Source organism: Microchirus variegatus, assembly GCF_963457635.1.
Source record: "Microchirus variegatus genome assembly, chromosome: 11".
NCBI classification, from domain to species: Eukaryota; Metazoa; Chordata; class Actinopteri; order Pleuronectiformes; family Soleidae; genus Microchirus; species Microchirus variegatus.
Genome location: NC_139812.1, coordinates 17,598,792 through 17,622,978, shown reverse-complemented (window position 1 = coordinate 17,622,978; position 24,187 = coordinate 17,598,792). Strand labels below are relative to the sequence as shown.

At 40.5% G+C, this 24,187-nt stretch overlaps 1 protein-coding gene across 2 annotated transcripts; it reads left to right on the top strand.

Moving 5' to 3' along the window:
* Positions 1-929: 929 nt before the first annotated feature.
* psme4a (proteasome activator subunit 4a) lies at positions 930-23,836 on the top strand. Of its 2 annotated transcripts, none has more exons than XM_083897688.1 (47): positions 930-1,562; positions 2,870-3,010; positions 3,239-3,355; positions 4,370-4,426; positions 5,846-5,890; positions 7,768-7,917; positions 8,569-8,632; positions 8,727-8,801; positions 9,155-9,277; positions 9,360-9,452; positions 11,169-11,434; positions 11,573-11,759; positions 11,861-11,950; positions 12,048-12,112; positions 12,329-12,479; positions 12,586-12,684; positions 12,768-12,837; positions 12,968-13,035; positions 13,131-13,346; positions 14,035-14,192; positions 14,348-14,443; positions 14,679-14,734; positions 14,819-14,875; positions 14,961-15,016; positions 15,600-15,698; positions 15,828-15,890; positions 15,969-16,064; positions 16,225-16,356; positions 16,472-16,681; positions 17,121-17,257; positions 17,484-17,537; positions 17,651-17,780; positions 17,910-17,991; positions 18,111-18,264; positions 18,355-18,424; positions 18,533-18,658; positions 18,738-18,890; positions 19,001-19,105; positions 19,189-19,280; positions 19,364-19,495; positions 19,578-19,786; positions 19,949-20,034; positions 20,156-20,284; positions 20,758-20,913; positions 21,837-21,999; positions 22,513-22,646; positions 22,771-23,836. In XM_083897688.1, the coding sequence occupies exons 1-47, from the start codon at positions 1,366-1,368 to the stop codon at positions 22,903-22,905; spliced, it is 5,544 nt and encodes a 1,847-aa protein (XP_083753814.1). In that variant the 5' UTR covers positions 930-1,365; the 3' UTR covers positions 22,906-23,836. The 2 variants fall into 2 exon arrangements, with proteins under 2 accessions (XP_083753814.1, XP_083753813.1); XM_083897687.1 differs by having other exon boundaries at positions 14,816-14,875.
* Positions 23,837-24,187: the final 351 nt, after the last annotated feature.

The window sequence follows — 24,187 nt, the reverse complement described above, 5'->3', positions numbered from 1 at the left end:
ATTTCAAAAGTAGGTCTACACATGCCAGTGCCCCCCAGATTTCTTTTTGTAGTTATTACATTTCATAAATGCAACAAACTATAGTTCTCTGTTATATCTATATATAATGCTAATTACCTAATGTCATCTTCATTTTATGAGTTAAATAGATTTTGTTTTGCTCCAGTTTAATTATATTTGGGTGTTCAGATTCTCAAGGTTGCAGACCCCTGACCTAAAGAGTGGGATTTTTCCATAATAAAGGCTTGCATTTGTTCCTTACTTGTCTAAAGTGCCTGGATTGCCTTCTTTTATCTCATTTGTTCAACTCCTGTTCATGTCATCGTAGCTATCAGTAAATACAACTGTCTGAAAAGGTTAGTAAATACAGATGGTGTCTGTACCCCGTGCAATATTGTAATGATTTGCTGGCATACCGGTCAGCAAGTAACCAACCTGCAGGCAGCAGAGAGGCTGTTGTGGCTGAAGGGGAGACGGAGAGTGATGGAGAAAGTGCAGCCAACATTGTCAGTTCCATTACAGAAAACAATTTTCAGTGCTTTGGAGGTGCAGCTTTGATGATGTGATGGTGTGAGAGTTATTAACCCTGACTTGATGACCTGACCTGACTGATGTCAAATGCTTCTGAAGTTGGATGAGAGATGAAATATCTTCAAGAAATCTACACGTCCAGTTGTTTCTGATTCAATGACGGCAATGGACGCAATATTAATTATAGCTATTTACACAGCACTTTTCAACAATGTTAAAAGATGTGGCCAAAGCCAAAAACAACTAAAAAAAGCATGAATGGAGAGAGGAATGCTGGGAAATGTCGTTTTCATAGCATTGGCGGATGTGACGCGCTTGTTGTGGAGCTTGTAGCTGGGTGTCGTCTTCAGCCTGCTTTGCTGTCGTTGGTCAGATCAGTCGACGTCGACAGTCCTTGGGATATGCCAGTGCTTTCGTAGTAGGGAGCTAACTTTAGCTAGCCCGTTAGCGGATTGTACGGAAATTAGGATACCGTTAGCAGAAGGAGCGGGTGGTGCCAACGCTTTCTCTTGAGGGAAACGTGTTTCTTGCCAGCCTTAATATTTATCTGTATAAGCCGACACCGGTGATGTTAGCATTGTCCGGTAAAGGAAGCTGACACAACTAAGGCTAGGTTGCTAGCTAGCGTGATACAACTTATAAATCTCCCAACTTGGCTAGTGTGCGCGGGCCACAACAGCCTGAGTAATCACCAGAGACTGTAGCTAACGGAGAAGTCGGTTAGCCGGAAGGCCGTAGCAGTAGCATAACAGCGTGCACCGGGAAGCCGGGCGAAGTCAAACCCGGTAGGATATTTTGCTAGCACGGTGGAGCTAGTCTGTCGGCTTTTGTAACATGAAAAAGTCACAGTCAGACACACTGGGTTTTGTTCCTCAGAAAGACATCGTATACAACAAACTTCTGCCGTACGCGGACACACTCGATGACGAATCCAATGACATTTTGAGTAGAATTAAAGGAAACTTGAGTCGAGCTGTTCAGCTCAGAGAGATATGGCCCGGGGTGCTTTTCTGGACAAGGAAACTTTCCACGTAAGTAATATTATTCTCTGATAAACCGACCCCTTACACAAATGTAAAGTTAACACTTAAACGTTTAAAACCAGCATTTTTTTTGTGTAACGTTATGGACACAAAGCGGTCCTAAATATCTATTTGGTTCTCTTTCGTTTCATGTTAGGCAATACTGAAGGTGGTGTAATGATGACAGCTTGGTCTAGTAAATAAGCAATTTGCTCACTGGATGGTTCAGAAACTTAGTCTAATGCGTGTTTTCATATGCTGTAATGTTTTATGGTTTCCATATGTTTAATTTAAACTTAAAAAGTCTCAACAGTCTATGCTCTAAAAACTTAAACACCTCAGTGTATTTGATAAGGGGCTGTTAAGTTTCATAATCGGGGCAATGGCGTGTCATAAACGCATCTTTACACAACCATTGCAGCACAGTTGAAGGTCATGGGCATTATTGCTCACCTTGTTGTCTCAGGTGACAATTTCTGAGCTATCTAGATACTAAAGCACATTTGTTTAATTAATACATTTATTTTTTTAATTCAGATATTAAAATTGATCAGTCAGTGTAGGATGCAATTTATCCAAAAAACATATATACACCTGCTTGAACACATCCATAAATCTCAAAAATCATATATATACTTGCACATATCGCTCATACATCTTTTACACCAACAAACAGACCCATACCATACAATCCCAAGTGTCTGTAGACAGTGCAAATTATACACCTCCAGCTTTTGGTATACTGTGTTTCTGAGTGAGTTTTAGCTGTTGAAGTTCCTGTTTAAAGCATGAATTAATTTAGTTTCACTCCCTTTACTTCACTAATTCAGTCATTTTGTAATATGTCACATTGCACAAGTACAAATATTGTTAGTATTATGAGAGTAGATTACACTGTGCTGTTTAATTTTGTTGTACTTGGTTGCTGGGCTCTCTGTGTAATCCGTTTCAGTCTCCAATGCTGGTGCATTGTGCCTGTCCAATAGTGAGTCACTGCCGGCTCAGAGAGATGGAAAGTTTACTGTGGGGCTGACCTAGATTCTGTTCACTTGTTATTTGACATTTTAATAGCAATAGTCATTTTATAATGGTCAATTTCAAAGTACTCAGGCCTTAAAATAAGTTATGTAGTTTTTAAAATGAGTCGATGTTCCCTCTCTTTAAATTTCTGGATGCCTACCTTTGTTATAATCATTCGTCCATGCACGAGGGAACACAAATACCTCAAGGGTTTTTAGTGGTCAAGGGTCCCTGACCACTTTGTTGTAAATGTTTAAACTCGACCAATGACCCTGAAATCTGTCCCTCTTTCATAGGTACATGAGACTGTATGGTCGGAAATTCAGCAAAGAAGACCATGTGCTGTTCATCAAGTTGCTTTACGAGCTAGTGACAATCCACAGACTGGAGATCAGCATGATGCAGGGCCTTGCTCGGCTGCTGATCAACCTTCTCAAGTAAGAATTGACCTGATTCATTTAAAAACATGTTCAAATAAATATCTATTGTAAACATATATTTGAGTGGTTGTTTTTTTTTCTCCCAAGATTAAAATAATAATTTCAAGAAATGCTGCCACCATTGATAATAACTTGTGAGATTGTCTGGATTGTTCTAGTGTTAAGCCATATATGCTTAGCTCTTTATGTCAATACTTGTCTATCTGTGTCTGATTCTACAAATAGGAAAAGGGAACTACTATCAAGGGAGGATCTTGAGCTGCCGTGGAGACCACTGTACGAGCTGCATGACAGGATTCTGTTCTCAAAAACAGAGCATCTGGGACTCAACTGGTTTCCCAAGTATGCCTTATTTGTTCTATTTTGTTTCTGTTGATACATATCATATCATGATACATATTTTTTTTTATTTCCTATATTCACTCTTTTTGTTATACACCTTTCAGCAGTCACAAAGCTTGGACAATCATATTTTTACTTGTATCCCATTTCCACATCAAAATCTGTATCTTTGACTTCCATGATAGTTAAATTAATAATAGAGGAAAATACTACAGATGCTAGCATTTGGCCTGTCTGTACATCCAACAAGAAATATAAAAACAGTAGATTCCAACTTTTCCAGTTCTAAGAAAGGTTATACGAGTAAGAGTAAACTCAAATGAGTTGTCACACCATGGAAATGCATTCACTTCTGGACTTGAACTGGGTTGATTTTTTTTGTTTGTATTATTTTTTTGAGCTTACACCATTGATCAAAACATTTCTCAGCATGTACTTTTTTCACTGCCTTTTAATTCACATTTCAAAGCCGTTCACTTTAATTTAAATACAATATACTCAACTTTCCTCAAATGATTTGCAATTATAGTATTATAATCATGTTCATCTGTTATGGTTAAACAAGATGATTGTATGCTGCTCTTAGATTTGTTACTTATGCCTGAATAGCTTCTGATTGCCTTGGCATAATTGTTGGAGAGCAGGTTGAACATTATTTCTGCCACATACTCTTCAGATCTGTGTTGTTCAAAAGGAACCATATCCACTTTGACCATTAAACAGTGAGGGTCTTGGCAAGCAGTGCGAGGTGCTCTTTTATGGTGCTATGTGAACATTGGATGTTTATCATCACATACATGCATTGCTAACACATTTTAATGTGTAGCTGATGAAAGCAAGCTGCTTTGGCTGATTGCTGCCTAATTTCGGTCAAAACTATACTAATACACACACAAAGGCTGATGCTCTGATAACATAATATATGTATTCATGCACAATATGTTCATTTGAGTGATTGGCATTTTGTCACATGCTGAATGTGTTCTTTATGCCTTTGTCTCCTTTCACATTCAGTTCTCCACGGCCTCGTTCATCCTCTAAACTCATAATGCTAAAATTGGTTCAGAGGTGGTAAGGACAATACTTCTTTGTGTTTTTTACTTTGGAATCATTGATTGAGGCACTTACTTTTTTTATTTACATTGCATGGGAAAACCAAAAATGCACACACTATGCAGCTTATGGAAATAGAAAAATCAAGACATAAGCAATGTTAACATTTCACTCATATCGGAGACTGTCGCACTGCAGCTAACTGTTTGTAACCTCCTCCTATCCCCCCATACCTTCTTCAGTAATCAATAATGGTGTAATAATCAGTCATTTAATGGTTTTTAGGGGTTTCAGATAATCCTTTATTTTGTATTCCCCCGTCTTTCAGCCATAGTGGATTATGTGACGGTGGCAGTAGTATTTCAATTCATGCTCTCTGAACTGTTGTCTATATTTGGCTCTCGTTCAGAGGAGTGTTTCCTGTTACACATCCCTCCCCTTAGCTCCATTTGAAAATAACACATCCCTGCACCACTTAACAGCATTTTCAGAAGTCATGGAGGAGGGCAGACTCTTGTCACGTTTCCTCCTCTCCTGGAATGTGTTGAGGTGTGTGTGAGGGTTCGGGTTCAACTCAGATTCAAAGGTCATACAGTGTCTGGGGTTCCTTTTCCCTGAGTGCCTGAGCAGTTTGTAATGGGACATTCAGTCTGACGAGTCATTGTCATTGTCTAGAGATTTGCAGTGCATGGGTTTGACCCTGGTTTGTGGCCTGTGTGTTGTGGGCTTACGGTGTTAAACATTGGACTAAACCAATGCATTTGGATATGTGCAATTTGACTTGCATTGTGTCACCCATGATTTAGGTGTTGAGTATTAAATTTGGATCATGTCAGCTGCTTGAATGATGGAGATGTATAACCAGTTGTTGAGTGGGATTGGCAGGGCATTTCCAACAAGGAATGGCTTGAGCTTGCATGTGAGCAGAAAGGTGTGATAGTGGGCCAGGAGCTCAAAAGCTGTGGTTATATTGGTCCCAGGCTTTAAGTGACCATAGCCTTGTATTTGCAGTCTATATGTGAACATAATCATGTCAGGAGTTTGTGAAGTCAAAGATTTTGTACTGGAAGTAAATAGCAAACCACATCTAAATCACATGAGATATGATCAGATTTAAGATGATATAATTATAAATGAGTAAGTAGGAATATTTTGTTAACCTGTATTGCAGTTAAATGGAGCAGCTACCATTGACAACTATATTTATTTACTCTGAGCCATATTTTATGTTTTAACACTGATTCATTACAATCTCCTCACTACTTGTCAACCCCTCAGGGTTTCTCTCTCACTCTCTCTGTTATGTTGCTTACAGATCTTATTGTCTGCATGCAAGTCAAGTTGCATTGGTGTGGGGTTTTTACTGTTGTTCTAACATACCTTGTTCACTGTTTGTACATGTGTGTGACATTGTTCTTATTTATTTTCTTATTGCAGCTCTGTGGAAAGTGTGTTGAAAACACTCGTGAAAAGCTGCAGACCGTAAGTACATCTTTATACCGTCGTTAATATATTCTAACTTATCTTTATATTTGGTTTCCCAGTTAAGCTCTAGTAGTCTTTCATGTATATTCCCTTTACTATTTTGGCAGAATATTTAATAACAATAAGTGTGCATCTAAAATTACAGTTGTGTAAAACTGAACTGATATGAAATAAAAACCCTCTGTTAAAATGTTGTATGTCATAGTGGTTATAGATGCCCATTGTTGGACCCCACAACGACACATTATCATTCCTAAGCTTTGCTGCTATGGCACTTCCCTGATTGTGTTCACACTGGTGGTGCATGCAAATATCTCAGGCTTGTACTCTGACTTGTCCCTCAGTTTGCACTAAGGAAGATAATCCTATTATCTCATCTAATTTTGTCTTGTGTGAGAGTTTCCTGTTAAGGTGCGAGAGGAGAATGATTTGTGTCAGTTGCTGAGACACTGTGGCAAGTTGTAGGAAGTAAAGCCCAATTTATACTCCTGCGTAAAGTGCTCTGCGTAGCTACGCAGAGTCCTCTGCGTCGACGCAGAACCTGTCGAAGAGCCTCTGCGTCGTCTCCGGGTGCACGGAATATTTTTTAAGTGTCCGTCACTCCGTCAAGGGACTACGGAGACGGCAAGAGCTGCGATTGGTCCTCAGGACAGGCCGAGCTAAGCTGCTCTGTGCCGGCTCTCAGTGCGCTCCGGGCGTCCTGAGAGAGGCGGAGCTGATCCCCGCCGATAACGCCGCTGCCGAACTATAAATACGTCATATCTTAACACACACAGCACATGTTTAGACTCTAAATGGCCAATTTCTCGCCTCAAATTATCTTAAAACTGCGTTCCGTGACACAGAAAAGTGAGAAACGGCCACTTTTTCAACAACAACAGTCTTTCTCTCTCTTTCTTTCTCGGACGCCATTGCTCACTGTAGCCAGAAGCACAACAACCTTGCGCAGCGACCCCTACTGATCGGGCGGGAAATTGCAGCGAGTGTCCGTCACCACGACGCAGAAGTATAAATGCTCGAGGCGTCTCCGTGGTGACGCAGACGGATAACGCATACGCAGTCGGAGAAGTATAATGTGGCCTTAACAGTTTTATCAAGGCTTCCCTTGCATGTGGATTTGCTGAGGAGGCTATGTGACCTGAAATAACCTGCAAAGTATACCCACACATAATGAACCATTAAAATCCCCCTATGGGACCCCAAGCCCACTGGAACCACAGGATTTACCCAAACAGCTTAAAATTTGCCTGGTGTATTACTTATAATCTCCTGTTTATGGAACATTGAGCTCCTAGCATTGAATCTTTAGTAGCTGGTTTATATGTATCTCAGTCTTCTGTCTGTCATGTGAAAACAACACAGACATCCAGATGGTCTTGTTGAATGAAAACAGAACATGATTCACAGATATATGCTGCTGCTCTAAAGCTATCACAAAAGGTCTTTATTGTAGCATGTTTTTGAAGTCTTAAAGTCTCACAGCAAGTTTTGTTGTTAGACTCTTACTATCCAAGTAATTTCAGAGGTGTGAAGATGTCATTTGTAAGGATCCTAAGAGGCTTGTCCATCTTTGTTTGTGTTCTGTAAGCTGCTCTGCTAGTTGAGGTACTTCAAGACCATATATGTCCATTTAGAAGCTGATGAACGTCGCAATCCCGCCTCCGCTAGTCTGATGGCGTCCTTGGGCAAGACGCAGTGTCTGAATGGGTATGAAAGATAAGTGATAGAAAATGCGCTGCACATAGATGCGCTGCATGAAAGTGTGAGTGAATGGTTGAATGGCAAAACTGTAGTGTGAAGCAGCTTTGAGTGGTCTTCAAGACTAGAAAAGCGCTACAATCTAATGCCCCCCCCCTCCCCTTTTATTTATGTAGATACTTTTCAGAGTCTTCAACTCAGGAGATGCTGGATGAGTGGCGACCACTCTTCTGCCCATTTGATGTCACCATGCAAAGGGGAATCAGCTACTTTGAGCTCTTTCTCCCAACAACTTTGCCTCCTGAGCTGCATCACAAGGGGTTCAAGTACGAAACCTCTCATCCTCACAATTATCTTGTCAGGATCAAGTCTACAATAGTTCTTCAATCTGGAGATGGCTTAGCTCGTTAGGCCTGAGATTTGTAGATTAATAGTGATGATAAGTAGGTCTGTCACAAAGGATCAATTTGATAAATTTTCATGCAGTTATTTTCTCTTGAAGTTTCTTTTTAAAAACTACTTGAAATGCTTCATTTACAATCTAAAATATTGTCATTATTTTTAACTTGAGAGTCATAACTATAAATGTTGAACTTGCACTTTATATATTTTTTGTCTTGCATAAAGTTTATTGATTTAGAAAAATGGCACCAATTGGTGGAGACACAAATAATTAAGGTCAATTGATAGCAAATTGATATTAATTATCTGTATCTCTACCAATCAAATGTTATTCTATACTTTATCGACACTATATCATACCCATATTTTCTCTGTCATAATTAACACTAAATTACATATCTCTTTGACAGATTAAAGTAGTTGGATTGTTGGTGACAAAAGGAATCTTTAGTAACAGTCCCTCTCTTCCCCTATCCATGTTGTGAATTCAGTGAAATACCCTGACTGTAAAATGTCACATACATGCTTTTTGTGAGGTTGTCTTTTGCTTCTCTAACCATAGAATATGTTGACAGGTTGTGGTTTGATGAAATGATCGGCTTATGGGTGTCTGTGCAAAATCTCCCGAGCTGGGAAGTGGTGAGTAGATTAATTTGTTAAAAGAATAATTTGTCCTATTGGGAATATTTATGTTTTTACTGTGTAACAAACGTGTTGTCCTACTTCTGCGCAGCACCTGGTCAGCCTCTTCGCTCGCCTGGCTAATGATAACATCGGCTACATTGATTGGGACCCATATATCCCTAAGGTTTGTTACCATTGTTTGTAAAAACCCACTACACCAATTGTTTTTGTAGGTTTTTGGGACATGGTGTTATGCTGCTATGGTGTTCATTTCACAGCCATTGCAGCTTGTCAGAGGTACAAACTATCAGGTTTCCCTGTTGATCTTGCTCTTAGTCACATAGGGAAGGGAATTGCATCATGTTTGCGCTTCAAAAGAGTGACTATTTAGATCCTCGCTTTGTTGCAACACCAGTATATGTTACAAATAAACAAACATGCTCATCTGACCCATGAAGACTAACTGACAAACAACTCTGCATTAAAACAACATCTAGTCTTTTAATACATGAACTATAACTGTTTTTCTCATTTCAGATTTTTACAAGAATATTGAGGAGTTTGAATCTCCCTGTGGGGACCGGTCAGATGTTGGTACCACGACATATCACCAATGCCTATGACATTGGTCATGTGGTGCTTTGGGTCTCATCCCTCCTGGTTAGTTTGTTGTTAGTTACATTTACATTACAGGAAAACCTATTTTGCAAGACATAGTTTCAGTCTGTTATGTCTTTTTCAGGGAGGACCCAGCAAGCAAACTCAAGCTCAACTTGGTGGCCTTTTCAACAGTATTACATCCTTTTTTCACCCATCAAACCATGGACGCTGGTTGGTGAGTCAAACAGTGATAACTGTGTAGACTGTTTCATCAAGCTGTCTGTTTATGAGTTTACCTCTCAGAATTAGTAGGCCGGACATTGCATTCTCTTTAATAAATAGATAGTGTTTACATTTTAAAGTAGTAACTTGCTGTGAAATTTAAACTTGTGTATGTCTGAGCAGCATGAGAATTGTAAGAAACGACAACGAACCGTTATATGAAAAAATACTAAGACCTGACTGAGGGAGCTTTTTTGAGTATGCAGCAGCAGTGCAGGGATGGGTGGGGACAAGAGGTATTTATTTCTTCAAGCTGCTGAACAATTGGGTTTGTTTAGCAGTCACTAAAGTCACTTCACTAATAACTTTTCACGGGCGCTTCTTTGTGTTTTCAGTCATACTCTAACCTGTATGCACCTCACTGCGTCTTACTTGCAGTGTTTCTGTTGCCTCGATCCGTCTCCACATAAAACAAATATTTTCCTATTTGCGATGCAGGAACTGTCGCTGGGTGACACAAGATCTAAGCACTATAAGGAAACACAGAGAGTTGTGTGAGCTTATTTGACAATTATTTGAATGTAACCGATATATTTTTGTTTAAAAGTTATGCATTACAGTTAGAAGTAAACCTTGGTTGTCATAGTCTGACTGCTTCTGATAATTTTAGGTACATCATTCATCCAGCTTGTTCTGACTATAATTCCAGCATCATGTTAACATGGCTTTTCTGGGCAAATGGCGACAACATTTACAATGACAAAGGACATAGTCACTCGTCACCATTTTTCCAGGAAGCTTCCTGAATCTTCCTGACAGTTGGGTCTAGTTCAGGAGGGGCATGTGAGTGAGGGGGCTGCAGTGCTGTTAAAGGTCACTGGGAGCTGGGCCACATGCCTTTCTGTTTTGAGGACCTCCTGTACTAGATAACGTAGCACCACAGGCAACAACCTGTCATACACAAACCTTTATTTTTGGCAGGGGATGAGTTTGTGTGTATTCTAGGCTGTTGCTTAAAACATGTGAGATATTCTACCTCCTGGCTGTAGATTTATTACATGTAAACAGTATTTTGCAACTAACTAAAGGCCTTCACACACACAGAAGGTACTTTTTTCACACATTGCATGCTAAACCTGTATCCAGTCTGCAACAAACGTTTTGTTTCAAGTGGTACCCAATTAGGCAATTAGAATGCTTGAAGTCGATAATGTGACAACAAATATTTAAGTTAGCAGATGCGCACAGCTGGGACTGTCTACAGACAAATGGGACGGTCATCCTAAAGTTTGCCCTTAAGCAGTAAAGTTCTTTTTGCCTTTTTATTCAGTTAAATAACATCACCACTTGACACTGACGCTTCCCATGATGCAATTTTTCTGGTCCTTGGAAAGTTTGTGCCGTTACTTACCTCAACTTAGCTGCTTGCAAAGATGAATGTTTAAATTATACAATAAACCAGTGTCCCTAAATGAATAAATGAAAAATCTGATTGGACTGTACGTAGGTGATCTCAGTTTGCACCTGCATGTACTCGCAAAACAAGAAGACAAAGCCCTATTCACAGGGAATTGGTTTGTGTTTTTATGTCCATCACATCATCCTTTGTCTCCATATGCTCCATACAACACCGTCTACCTTTTGTTTTGACCAGACTACATGGTAACACACTATCCATCTGTTTTGTCACCCCTTTGTCATGCATCGGTCTTTCTGTCCTCATCTCCAGATGAAGCTAATGAAGCTTCTCCAACGTCTCCCGGCCAGTGTGGTGCGGCGGCTGCACAGAGAGCGCTACAGAAAGCCCACGTGGTTAACACCGATACCAGACAGCCACAAGCTCACAGAGGAGGATATCACAAACTTCGTGGAGAGCATGATGCAGCCGGTTCTGCTGGCCATGTTCAGCAAGACGGGCAGTCTCGATGCAGCCCAGGCCCTGCAAAACCTGGCTCTAATGAGGCCTGAGTTGGTAATTCCCCCTGTGCTGGAGAGGTAAGTTTGCACTAAACGGGAGAATCTCAAGCGCCATTCTGCTTCTTAAGAATGCGGAGCTCTGTTGAAAGCTTTCCGTTTTTAAGCCATATTTTGAAATGAACACAAAAGACTGATTGTTCTCCCTCTCTGCTAAAGAACCTACCCTGCTCTGGAGACACTAACAGAGCCCCATCAGCTGACAGCCACTCTGAGCTGCATGATTGGTGTCGCACGGAGTCTAGTGTCCGGTGGGCAGCGCTTTCCTGAGGGGCCCACTCACATGCTGCCCCTGCTTATGAGAGCTCTGCCAGGCGTCGACCCAAATGATTTCAGCAAGTGCATGGTGTGTTCCAGTTCTACAATCTCGCTGTTTTAGTTTTTTGGAGGCTCTATTTGATTTACTCTTTGTGCACCCTGTTAAAAACACAACTGCTGTCATTACAGATCACATTCCAGTTTATTGCTACATTTGTGACTCTTGTGCCTTTGGTGGACTGTTCATCTGTCCTACATGAAAGAACTGACTTGTCAGAGGTGAATAGCAGTTGCCTTTTGCTTTTAATAATTAAATCAAATTAAATGTATTTCATTCTTGCCTACAGCTTTTTCAAGTATGTCTCATGACTTTCAGGTGGAAAGAGAGATGTGCTCTGCCTCAGCTGAGTTTGAAGACTTTGTGCTGCAGTTCATGGACAGGTATGTGGAGACATCTATCACAGGAACAAATAAAATTGGTAGCATCTAACTTGCATGTTCAGTGGAATTGATGGTGTGTTTAGGTTTGCAAAAGAAAAAAGATTTTTACACCTCGATGTCTCAGCATTGTGTTTATCCAGCCCTGTGCCCTGTTGTATTTTGTCTATTTGGTATCTAAATAACATTTTAACTTTTATTTGTTCTGTATCTGTGCAGATGTTTTGCCCTGATAGACAGCAGCACTCTGGAACAAACTCGAGAGGAAACGGAGACAGAGAAAATGACTCACCTGGAGAGTCTGGTAGAGCTCGGCCTGTCCTCCACGTTTAGCACCATCCTCACACAGTGTTCCTTGGACATCTTCAAGGTTAAGACATAGCCTTCACGCACCCGTCTTGTTTCATATTTTTCTTTTACTTCTATATACACGTCTTTGTATACATGAGAATACATTCAATACATCATTTCAACAGGTGGCTCTGGTAAAAGTCTTCAACTTTGCAACCACCAACATCTTCGAGACACGTGTAGCAGGGAGGATGGTGGCTGACATGTGCAGAGCTGCTTCAAAGGTCAGTTTTATCCACTCATGCAGGCCCATTAATGCCTTGTAGATTATTTGTTAACTCTCTTCATCCCCGTTTTGTGTCTGCAGTGTCACCCTGCAGAGTCTCTCAAAATGTTTGTGCCACACTGCTGCAATGCCATAAACCACATTGCTGTCAGTAAGTTCTCACCACACAAGAACAAGGAGTTATATTAGAATAGTTGTTCACATTCATTATGTGTGTGTTTTCCTCCTGGTGTTTTTTTTAATTTCCTTGATATATATGTATATCTTTTTTTTAATCACAGATGAGGAAGTGTTGAATGAGGAGGAGCTTGACAAGGAATTGTTGTGGAATCTCCAGTTACTGTCTGAGGTGATTTTGATGACTAACGCCAAGTCTCTGTTAATCAACACCTCCAGTCTATATTTCTGTACTGTAACAATATTTTCTCGCCATGTGTGCTTTAGGTTACTCGGGTGGACGGTGACAAGATCCTGCTCTATCGCACTGACCTGGTCCAGATTTTGGAGTTGACGCTCCACCTCAAGTGTAAACAGGGCTACACGCTGGCATGCAACCTGCTTCACCACATTCTCCGTTCTTCTGTCCTCCTCTACCCGACAGAGTACTGTAGTGTGCCAGGGGGCTTCCACCAACCAGTCAGTGACTACCTCCCCATTAAGGTACCAGTACAAAATAAACTCTACATGTTTTTTTTTTGTTATAATGTTGCCCTTTCTTTCACACATTTCAGGCACATATGTGCTTATAAAGCTGACCTTATATTTAGGTAGGTAGTCAATTAAGATGATCTTTCTTTGATCGCACATCGTCTCCTTCTTGGTGGAGATGTGCAGATCACTTGACAGGAGAACTGTCTCCCCCCACACAGGTTATTTCATGTGATTTCTACTGGTACAAGCAGTAGTGCAGGCCTGGGTGAATGTTCAAATGGTTCATCATAATATGTATCAATCTCTTCAATGCAGTCATATCCTGTATCCCTAACCTTGTAGTAACTCATGACTTTCCTTTAAGCCACTTAACACTTGGTTGTGTTACATTCTGTTTGAGTCAACTAAGCTAAAAGATATAGATTTGCTTTGTCTTAAGTGCTGGTAATACTCACAGGCTTTCTTTAGAAGCTTGACTCTCCATATATCACCTCTACGTTGCTAGATATTCATTGGAAATACTTCCACATACATAAGTGAACTACTCTAGATCAGAAATAATGAGCCTATATTTCTTTTCTAATGACACACAGTAGATTTGTGCCACAAATGCATTGGTTAATTTTTATCATTTTATAAAGTTAACAAATGAAGTGTAAATAGCTGAATTATTGTTAACTGGTTTCATCCCATGCAGGACTGGGGTCGGCCTGGAGACCTGTGGAATTTAGATATTCAGTGGCATGTGCCCAGCGTCGAGGAAACATCTTTTGCTTATTATTTGTTGGACCTGATCCTCCAGCCAGAGCTTCAGCGCCTTCAGAGATTTGCACAAGGAGAACAGGACATGAGCAGGTAAAGAGGAACAAGTGTTGAGTGCCCCTCTTTGCTTATTTAAAACTCAGATTTGTGCCAATGTCACACACTGCAGACTGTGTTTAGGTCACTTAAGTTGTCTGAAATGGATTTATGCTGTGTACATGACAGGTGTTGTTTTTGTGTATTTGCAGAGATGATGTGTTACAAAGCCTGACCATTATTCAGCACTGCCTTCTTGGTGCAGGGAGTCTGATGCCTCCACTGAAAGGAGAGCCCATTTCTGAACTGTGAGCTGCTGCATTTAAATTATCTTACTATATTGGTACCCCCAACAATGGGTTTCTTCCTGTGTTTTAGCTCCATATTAAAAGCAAGAAGAGTCTTTTGAGAGACCATGTTGTGAATTTTCACAACAAATCCCCCATGGATTTCTGGACATATTGTATTTCCACTAACTTTGATTTTGGACATCATTTAAAAAATGCAGCTGCTGAGTTCTGAAATCTCCTTTTTCCCTTCCAGGGTCCACAGCATGGTGAACTTAGACGAGACCATCCTCTACACAGGAATGGGCTATGGTACGTGAGTTACTTTTCAATAGATGTAAATGATAGGGTTTGTTGGTGTATAATCTTTCACTGTAATATGGTTTGTGCCAGCAGATAAATCCAGAGAGAACTACAGAGATGCTGTCTGCAATGTCATGAGACAGCTGCTTCGTAAGTTTTCACTCAGTCTTACAGTGATTTAGGCCAGTCTTACAATGATCTGTGACCTTCTGTCTGACCGTATGTCCTTTTTCAGATTACATACTGGAGCACTCTGAAGATGACACCAAGTCTCTTTTCTCCATCATCAAGGTGGGCAGCCAGGCAGTAACCTAGTAGCCTGTGTACTTATTTCTCTTTTGATAGTTTTGCGTTGAATCAAATGTGATGTAATATCAGGGTTCAGTAAAAATGTCCCTGTTGTTTTCACCGGTACTTTCTACTCATGTATTTGTCTAGTATCTAGAAAAATCACTGTGCAGAATATTTATAAATATACACTTAAATACAGTGACAGTATTGGCCTCCCTGCAAGTGAGGATTCTGCTGAATTTATCCAATCACCGCCTCGCTCACCACAGTGATAAAAGCTATCGTTGTGCTTTAAATGTGTGCTGATACAGCAATGAATGTCAAGAAAATCAGACGATCTGTGATAAACAGCTGATTCTGTAGTCGTAGTTGATCGAGTTGTAGCAAACTTTTAGTCATGAAATGTAAATACAACAGTACATATTTGACCATTTATTTTATGACCGTTTAGAGAAAGCAGAGCTTCCCTTGCTTCCTTTCCTTAAATCATTCAAAGTCCTTAACACAAGCTATTGCCAAGAGTCGATGTATTGATCAACTCATCTTATATTATTCAATATTTTTGTTTTTGGTATCTTTTTAGATTATCAGCGACCTGTTGCACTTCAAAGGTTGCCACAAACACGAGTTTGACTCCCGGTGGAAAAGCTTCAACCTTGTGAAGAAGTCGATGGAAAACAGAGTGAGACATCTGTCATTTCAGTTTACTTTTGTTACCTTTGTTCTGGTGTACTCAAAATGATTCCTTAAGGCTCAAATTGTATACAAGACTGATATTACCCCCTATGTTTAAGTGTCACTGTATTTGCAGCTTCACGGCAGAAAACAGCACATCAGAGCTCTGCTAATAGACAGAGTCATGCTCCAGCATGAAGTAAGACATTAATAGAGAATTTCTATTTTCATTGTTGTTGTATATTTCCCTTTTAACTGAGTCTATGTGTTTCATCAGCTGCGAAAGCTGACAGTGGAAGGGTGTCAGTACAGGAGCATTCACCAGGAGCTGATGAAAGATCTCTTGAGACTTTCTACAAGCACCTATAGTCAAGTGAGTTCCACAACATATCTTTCTATGATGCCTTGTTTTATTTTATGCCTTTTAAAAACAAACATAAGAACCCTTGAAGATCTGATATAACACAGCTATTTTGTAAGTGTTCCTACCACACAAATAAAACACCCTAAACTGAGATTCTTTTGCCTTCCAGGTCCGCAGCAGAGCTCAAAGTGTGTTGTTCACTGCACTGGGAACCTACAATTTCTGCTGCAGAGATGTAATCCCCCACGTCCTAGAGTTCCTCAACCCGAACAATAGCAAAGTAACACAGCAACAGTTCAAAGTATGACAGTCTCCTTGCTCTGAAACATAAAACCCCTCAAACAATTATTTAAATGTTCATATTCGCCTTTTTATATTTCTGATTTTCTCATGCGCTTCCCTTCGTATGTTTCCAGGGTGCCTTGTACTGTCTTCTGGGGAATCACAGTGGAGTGTGCTTGGCCAATCTGCATGACTGGGAGTGCATAGCTCTAACTTGGCCTGCCGTTGTACGCTCTGGCCTCAGCTCAGCCATGTCTCTGGAGAAGCCCTCCATTGTGCGGCTGTTCGATGACCTTGCAGACAAAATCCATCGGCAATATGAGACTATTGGCTTGGACTTCTCTGTAAGAAAAAAAGTATACACCTACACAAATAGATCATGAGGTCAAAAGCCACAATGATATCTATTGTAGCTGCTGAGCAAAATAACACCAACACCACATTAGGACTTTATTTACACCAGAGTTTTTAAGGAAAATCAAACCCCCACAAAATAATTTTGTTATCCCTCGCTCCACCCCTCCCTCCCTGTCCTGTAAAGCAATCAAGTACTGTGGGAGCATTATGACTGTCACTGACAATACAAATGTTTCTTTTGAACTATGATATCCACCAAATACTTAAAAAAAAAATCCCCGCTGGCTTTTGGCTTTTAGTCTGAGATCACATAACAGGTGTCTTCTCCTTTGTCACTTGAAGTTACTTGAAAACAGAATGAATTTGCAAGGTGACTTCTGCACTTACTTATGATAAAATGTGTTTTATCTTATTTTGTCTTTTTAGATCCCCAGTGAGTGCTGCATGTTGGCCAATCGACTTATGATTGCTGGAAATCCGATTCCTAAGGACCCTGTCCCTTCAGAGGAAGAAATGGCAAATGGTCTAAAGAAGCAGGAGCTCAAGAACTCTGAATCTGTTGAGTAAGTTTACATCAACAACAGTCACCACACTAAAGATCAAAGATATCGTAAGAATACATCCTCTGCAACAATATTGGCTTAACCTTAATTTACACAGCATGGCACACATCATCACATTGGCCGTAAACAAACATACTGAGTTCTTTTGATATTTGGAGTCCATAAAGCATGATTTAATTCAGTTTTGATTAGTATAAGTTGTAAATAATAATGTCATTTGTTTTAGAAAGTACAAACAACTCATTGGCGATCTGCTGGGTTGCATCAACAACAGGAACATGTAAGTTTATTCATTATTCGTGCTGTTAAAATCACGTTTATTTAATGTAAAGATTCATTTTGTTGACATGTATTTCTTATAATGTATAATGTTGGCTTTCCTCATCTTTTCAGGCCTTGGAAGTTTGAACACATAGCAATTGGCTTCTTGTCATTGCTGCTGAGAGACGACCACCAACTTCCACCTCCTGCTGTTACGTTCTTTGTCAAAAGCCTCAACCATGACTCTCTCTATGTCCGAAAGGTGTGGTTTTTAATTTACTAGTCATCAAGTAGTTATAGAGCTATGAAACACTATGGATTTCCTCTCAGTGTATGACTGGATTTCATTCCTGTGGAGATTCTTCTTGAAATGTCTAATTTTCCCCAACAGGTGGCAATATCAGCTGTGGCAGGGATCCTGAAACAAATAAAGAGACCACACAAGAAAGTCCCCATCAGCCCCTCTGAGCTTTGTAAGCATCAGTTGTTTGTTTTTTGTGTGTATCAGCATGACATTTTTTTTTTCCCCTCCAATTTTCATTTTAATTGTACTTCCTGAATCTCATTTTAAAAATCTTTTAACATTGGTTAGGTGGAGTGAAGGACTTGAGTGGAAAAGTATCAGGGGACCGTCCAGATAACAAGTGGCTCCAGTACAACAGCAGCAGTCTCCCACGCACACAGCAGGACTGGGATCGCTGTGTGTTTGTGGAAAAGACTCACTGGGGATACTACTGCTGGCCAAGGTTCTCATTTTAATAATGCCTGCATTCCTTGGCTCGCATTTTGTTTACTTAACTCAACTTTAATGCCTTCATTTCATTATCGTTCTCTAGGGAATTGATGATGTATGCACCGCTGGAGGAGCAACCCAAACTGAACCTCATCAGAGATGAAATGACAGAGGTATGTGCACACTCGCTTTACAAACACCTGCAAGTAAAATTGTGTGCAGTAATGGAAAGTCATGCTAATTGTATAAAGTCAAGTAAATGTTCATGTATTTTCTCACAGTGGGAGCAGATCATCTTTGACCACTTCTCAGACCCAGTATTCATCAACCAGTTCATTGAGTTTCTGTCACTCGAGGATCGAAAGGGCAAAGACAAGTTCAGCCCTCGCAGGTTCTGTTTGTTCAAGGTTAGTGTTCCTGTTAGTAATACTATAACAAAACTTAAGTCAGCCAGTTAAAAAAAAAACAATTCTCCTGCTCTTCTAGGGATTGTTTCGCAATTTCGGCGATGTGTTTCTTCCTGTGCTGCAACCACACATGAAGCGCCTAGTGGCAGACACCCACGAGAGCAAGCAGCGTTGTGTTGCGGAGATTATGTCGGGGTTGATCAGGGGCTGCAAGCACTGGAGCTACTCAAAGGTATGGATGGCTAATTATAACTTGTATCATTCTTGCTCCTGAATAAGGTTTTTGCTATTTGCATGGCTCTGTTCAGCTCTTCATTCGTATAGTTTTTGTTCTGCTTACAGATCGAAGGTCTTTGGGAGGTGTTGTGTCCACTGCTCCGCACAGCCCTGTCAAACATCACAGTAGAAACGTATGCAGACTGGGGCACCTGCATTGCCACAGCCTGTGTAAGCCCCTCTCCTCCCCCATATTCATGTTCGAACATGTGCCCCTCTTCTGTTGTTTCATATGACTTTTGTGGCTTTTACAGGAGAGCAGAGACCCACGCAAACTCTACTGGCTGTTTGAAATGCTAATGGAGTCTCCAGTCAATGGGGAGGGAGGCTCCTTTGTGGATGCTTGGTGAGTAGAAAGCTTGCTGACTGATGGAGATGTTGAGGTGACATAACTTATAATTTTGCTGCCTTTTTTTTTGGCCTTTCCAGCCGTCTCTACGTGCTGCAGGGCGGCCTAGCTCAGCAGGAGTGGCGCGTACCAGAGCTCCTCCACAGGTTGCTACAATACCTAGAACCTAAACTCACACAGGTCTATAAGAATGTGCGGGAGCGAATCGGCAGGTGAGAGATTTTCCTGTACGCAAATGTGAATACAATTGCGTAGTTTGCTTAACTCCTCCTCTCTTGTTTTGTTTCCTTCTAGTGTACTCACTTACATCTTCATGATTGATGTCAACCTGCCATATACCCAGCGAACCACCTCTCCACGCATCTCAGACTTCACTGAGAGGATTTTGTTGCAGCTAAAGTCGTTAACTGAGGGCGATGAGGAGATCCAGAACCATGTGATTGAGGAGAACGAGGGTGGAGTGCAGGATGAGAGGACACAAGCTATAAAGCTACTCAAGACGGGTAGGTGGGGGATCTGCTAGATGCTAATGCTGCACTCAGTCAACTGTTGCAGTGAATGCCTTTTATTGTAAGAATTAATTTTAATCAGAAAGTGTATTATTTAAGTAAAGCACCGTATTATTCTTTAGACAAAAATACAATTCTGTCTTCAAACTTCCGCAGTGCTCAAGTGGCTGATTTCAAGTGCAGGTCGCTCGTTCACCACTGCTGTACCGGAACAGTTAAAGTTGCTTCCCCTGCTTTTCAAGGTAAAACCCCATTTGTTCAGCCAATGTTGTCATTATGAGGTTTCCTCCATTTTTGTGCACCATTAAGAAACGTGAAACAGCAGCAGTCTACCTATAAAGATAGATTCTTTCTATGTTCCAGATTGCTCCAGTTGAAAATGACGACAGCTACGATGAGCTGAAGAGGGACGCTAAGACCTGCCTGTCTCTGATGTCTCAGGGACTCCTCTACATAGAGCAGATCCCTATGGTTCTCAGTTCTTTGCAGGAGGCGAGTCTTCTTGACATTTCTTACCTGTATCATAGACTGGGAAATATTCAACATTATATGCACATGGGGGTGTCTGTAAGCCAGGGGTCTCAATGACCTAGTTTGCCACTAAGAATCTAGTCTGGTCAGAACTGGATGAAAAAAGTCCCAACATTTAAGGAAAAAGCACCTGTTTAGTAGAGGTGTTCAATCACGATAATGCAATAACGATATTTGTAGTAATATTTTACAGGATTTTCAAAAAAGTGATTAAATGTTCCTATTTGGAATGCAAAATTTATCTTTACATTTAAAAAACTGATACATGAAAAGGGTTGAATCAGGAAGGACATCCAGTTTGACAATGGAAATACCCATTGGAACAGAGCTCAGTGAAATGAGGTACTCATCCAGGACGTGTTCTGCTCCTTTTATGAAACAAATTCTTTGAGCATGTTATTAATGTGCAACATCTCTGTCGCCATGTGTTGCAGATTGCCGGCAGCAGCTCCTGGCACGCTCGCTACACGGTGCTCACATACCTCCAGATTATGGTTTTTTACAACCTCTTCACCTTCATGAGTTACCAGAAAGCTGTGGATGACGTGCGGGCACTGGTCATACGGCTGCTGGAGGACGAGCAGCTGGAGGTAGACGCAAGCACTCATTCATTCACAGCAGCTCATTCAACATGTTAACACATAAACCTGAAATATGTCATCAGTGTGCTACAAACCGTAACTGAATGTTGCTGGAAAATGAACATATGGTGGTCTGATTATATAATAATCAATTGGCCAGTGCATACTTGTTTATGCTAGCAGGCATTTGCACTGTCTTTCAGCTTCACTGTAGTGATTCAGCACTCTCCTCCCGGCTCTATACACTCCCCCCTAACACACACACACATATATCCCACCCCTCTGGTTTTCTTGTTGTTACTATGCCAACCACAGGCTGCAGTAATCTGTTGCCATGGAGATAACGTTCAGATTGAAAGAGGATGAGAGGGAGAGGGGATGGAGTGGAGACAAAGGAGGAGTGGGGGATGGATGGAAGTAGCCATTTGTTTTCAGCCTTTTAAATGAACTTAAGCATGATTTTAAGACATTAGCTGTATCCAGAATCACCTTCATTGTTAAATCTACCAAATGTTTACAAATTGTAACTTGCACTAAATGGAAAAGTGGTAATGTTTGCCCTAGCCTCTATTTGATAAAAAAGGTCTTCCCTCCACAGAATGCTGCTCAAATATCTGCATAATAAAGAAAAACATGTGTTTTTATTTTGCTTCAAATACACATTTTAATTATAATAACAGATGATTTTACCTCAAGTAATAAAGAAGCACCTCTTACTGTTTCTACCATTTTTCTGTATGCGTCAGTGTTGCTACAGGTTGTCAGTAAGTGTCTGCTGCTTTTGTGTAAATAATTTCAAGAGATGCTGGACTAGTTGCATCAAGCCATGCCACATAATCAGCTTTTCAATCTGTAATAAATATGTCATTGATTCTTTATTGTAGCACTTTTTCAGCGTCCCAAGTTCAAACTTTCTGCCTTTTGTTTTGAAGGTGAGAGAAATGGCCGCTACGACACTCAGTGGCTTCCTTCAATGCAACTTCCTCTCCATGGATGCCCCAATGCAGGCTTATTTTGAGGCCCTCTGCAAGACTTCTTTACCTAAGAAGAGAAAAAGAGAGCTTGGAGTTATAGTGGACACCATACCCTCTGCTGGTAAAGAAAAACATGTTAATGGAACTTGTCAAGAACAGTGCTTTGCAAATGTCTCGGGTCAAGGTGGTGATGTATTATCGTCCTTTCTCGTGAAATACGATAATTGATACAGTGGCGCTCTAAAGTGAACCTTCCCAGCCAGTTTTACTTGCCAGCTAGTTCATGTCTCCTCACGATGGCGCTGCTCAAATGAATGAATGAAACTTGGGAAGTTACCTGGCGGAAGATGAGGGAGTTTACAAGCTATGTTAAAAGATGCCCCATCCACATTTAAGACATAGACTTTATGCACTTCGTTCTCTATGTTGTAGAGAAATATTGCACTTTTAACTTTTTGTGGACGTTTTGTTCTCTTCAGTTAAACAGATATTACTATACAACTGTCTTGCAATAGATTGATTATCGAATAATCGTTGTTTAATGATATTATTGGTATCGTGGATCACATATCGTATGTAATGTTCGTGATGATGCACTCATTTTAATGGAATGTCTAATGGGATATTTTTATAGACCTGGTGCGGCGCCACGCTGGTGTTCTCGGTTTGAGCGCTTGCATCCTCTCCAGTCCGTACGATGTGCCCACCTGGATGCCGCAGCTCTTGATGGACCTCAGTAATCACCTCAATGACACACAACCAATTGAAGTATGTGTAAATTCCTTATTGTATATATTTTTTTGCAGTGAGTACTGACGAGCCTGTTTGTTGTCCAGTTGGTTGACACTTTGCAATGTGATGATAATCACCATTTGTGCTTGCGGTCTAACAGATGACGGTGAAGAAAACTCTGTCGAACTTCCGACGAACCCACCACGACAACTGGCAGCAACATAAGCAGCAGTTCACAGACGACCAGCTACTCGTCCTGACTGATTTACTGGTCTCCCCGTGTTATTATGCCTAAAACCTGGTAAATCATGTCATATAACTCGACACTGCTCTTCAAACATGAACATTTAACTGAAAGTGTTCACAAGAACCACCCAGAGGTGTTAACGAAGCTGCAGGAGGGATCTTTGTGGAGGGAGAGAATTCCTCAAGCTACCTTTTTTTACAATTACGTTTGCTTGTGTGTCACTTGTTTTACTTTGGGACACTACCGCACTGTACAGACATTTTGACTGATAAAGACGGTATCACCAAGCTTTTAAGAATGGCACACAGAATGATTGAAAAGTTGTGTATTTATGTATTTAGCTCATTTACATTTCTACTATACTTAATATTTAAGGATCAATCATAGCAGGGATGACTGACCTGCTGTTTGTATCATTACTGTACAGTTACTGTACAGTTTTTTTGTTTGGTTTGGTTTTTGTTCTTGTTTTTGGTTTGCGTGCATGTTCACAAATGTATGAGTGTGGCGTGCAATCATGGGATGCTTGAAGACATGGACCGGTGTCCTACACATTTCTCAGGATTATATTGCAAGAATCAGCTCTGAGCCAACACCATGTCCAGTGTAGGACATTCTCTTTGCTATCTTCCAGTAGTGAAGTGTTTGCTACAAGCCACAAAGAAGAATGGTCTCCTTAGGTTAGACTTGAACCTGCGACACGCAGTGTTTGTGTGGCTGTTTGATCTATGTGTGATCGTATGCACCACGTGAGTGTGCATATGTCAAACTATAGCAAATGTACACAAACATATTTATTTATTTATTCATTTGATTTATTTTTTTGAAGTGCTGATGGCTTGAGACCAGTCAAAGCGTTGGAAGCATTTAGTACCTCACCTATGTATAGTGTAGTGCCAAAACTGCAGTGATTTTTTTTTTTTTCTTTTTTAGATGTATAATGTTTGCTTATTGATTAAGATGAAAATAAATTGTTTTTAACAAACCTGCATTTAATGACTTAAATTATTACAGACACTACAATTTAGGTCTTTGTCGGTGGATTTGTTGTTGTTTTATTCTGCCCATTCTGTATTAGATGTTTCAGGACAATATAGTGTGAAAAAAAGTAGTGACCAGCACCAAAAACAACAAATGCTGGTTCATACTGGTCCACAACCAGCATAAACCAGCATGAACCAGAACCAAACCAGCATAAACCAGAATATGCTGTTTTTTTCCAGCAGGTAAACTGGCCTTATTTTAAGTTTAATGACGTAAACAATGCATCTGCATTGCAATTAGTCCCTTTAAATATCACCACAGTAACCTCGCATATGATTTAGGCTAG

Excerpts from the sequence above, each read along its gene's own strand:
- psme4a (XM_083897687.1), top strand. The coding sequence starts at position 1,366 with ATGAAAAAGTCACAGTCAGACACACTGGGTTTTGTTCCTCAGAAAGAC. Across the intron at positions 11,760-11,860 it reads ATGATTTCAGCAAGTGCATG|ATCACATTCCAGTTTATTGC; the intron begins GTGTGTTCCAGT and ends CTGTCATTACAG. Across the intron at positions 16,357-16,471 it reads TAACACAGCAACAGTTCAAA|GGTGCCTTGTACTGTCTTCT; the intron begins GTATGACAGTCT and ends GTATGTTTCCAG.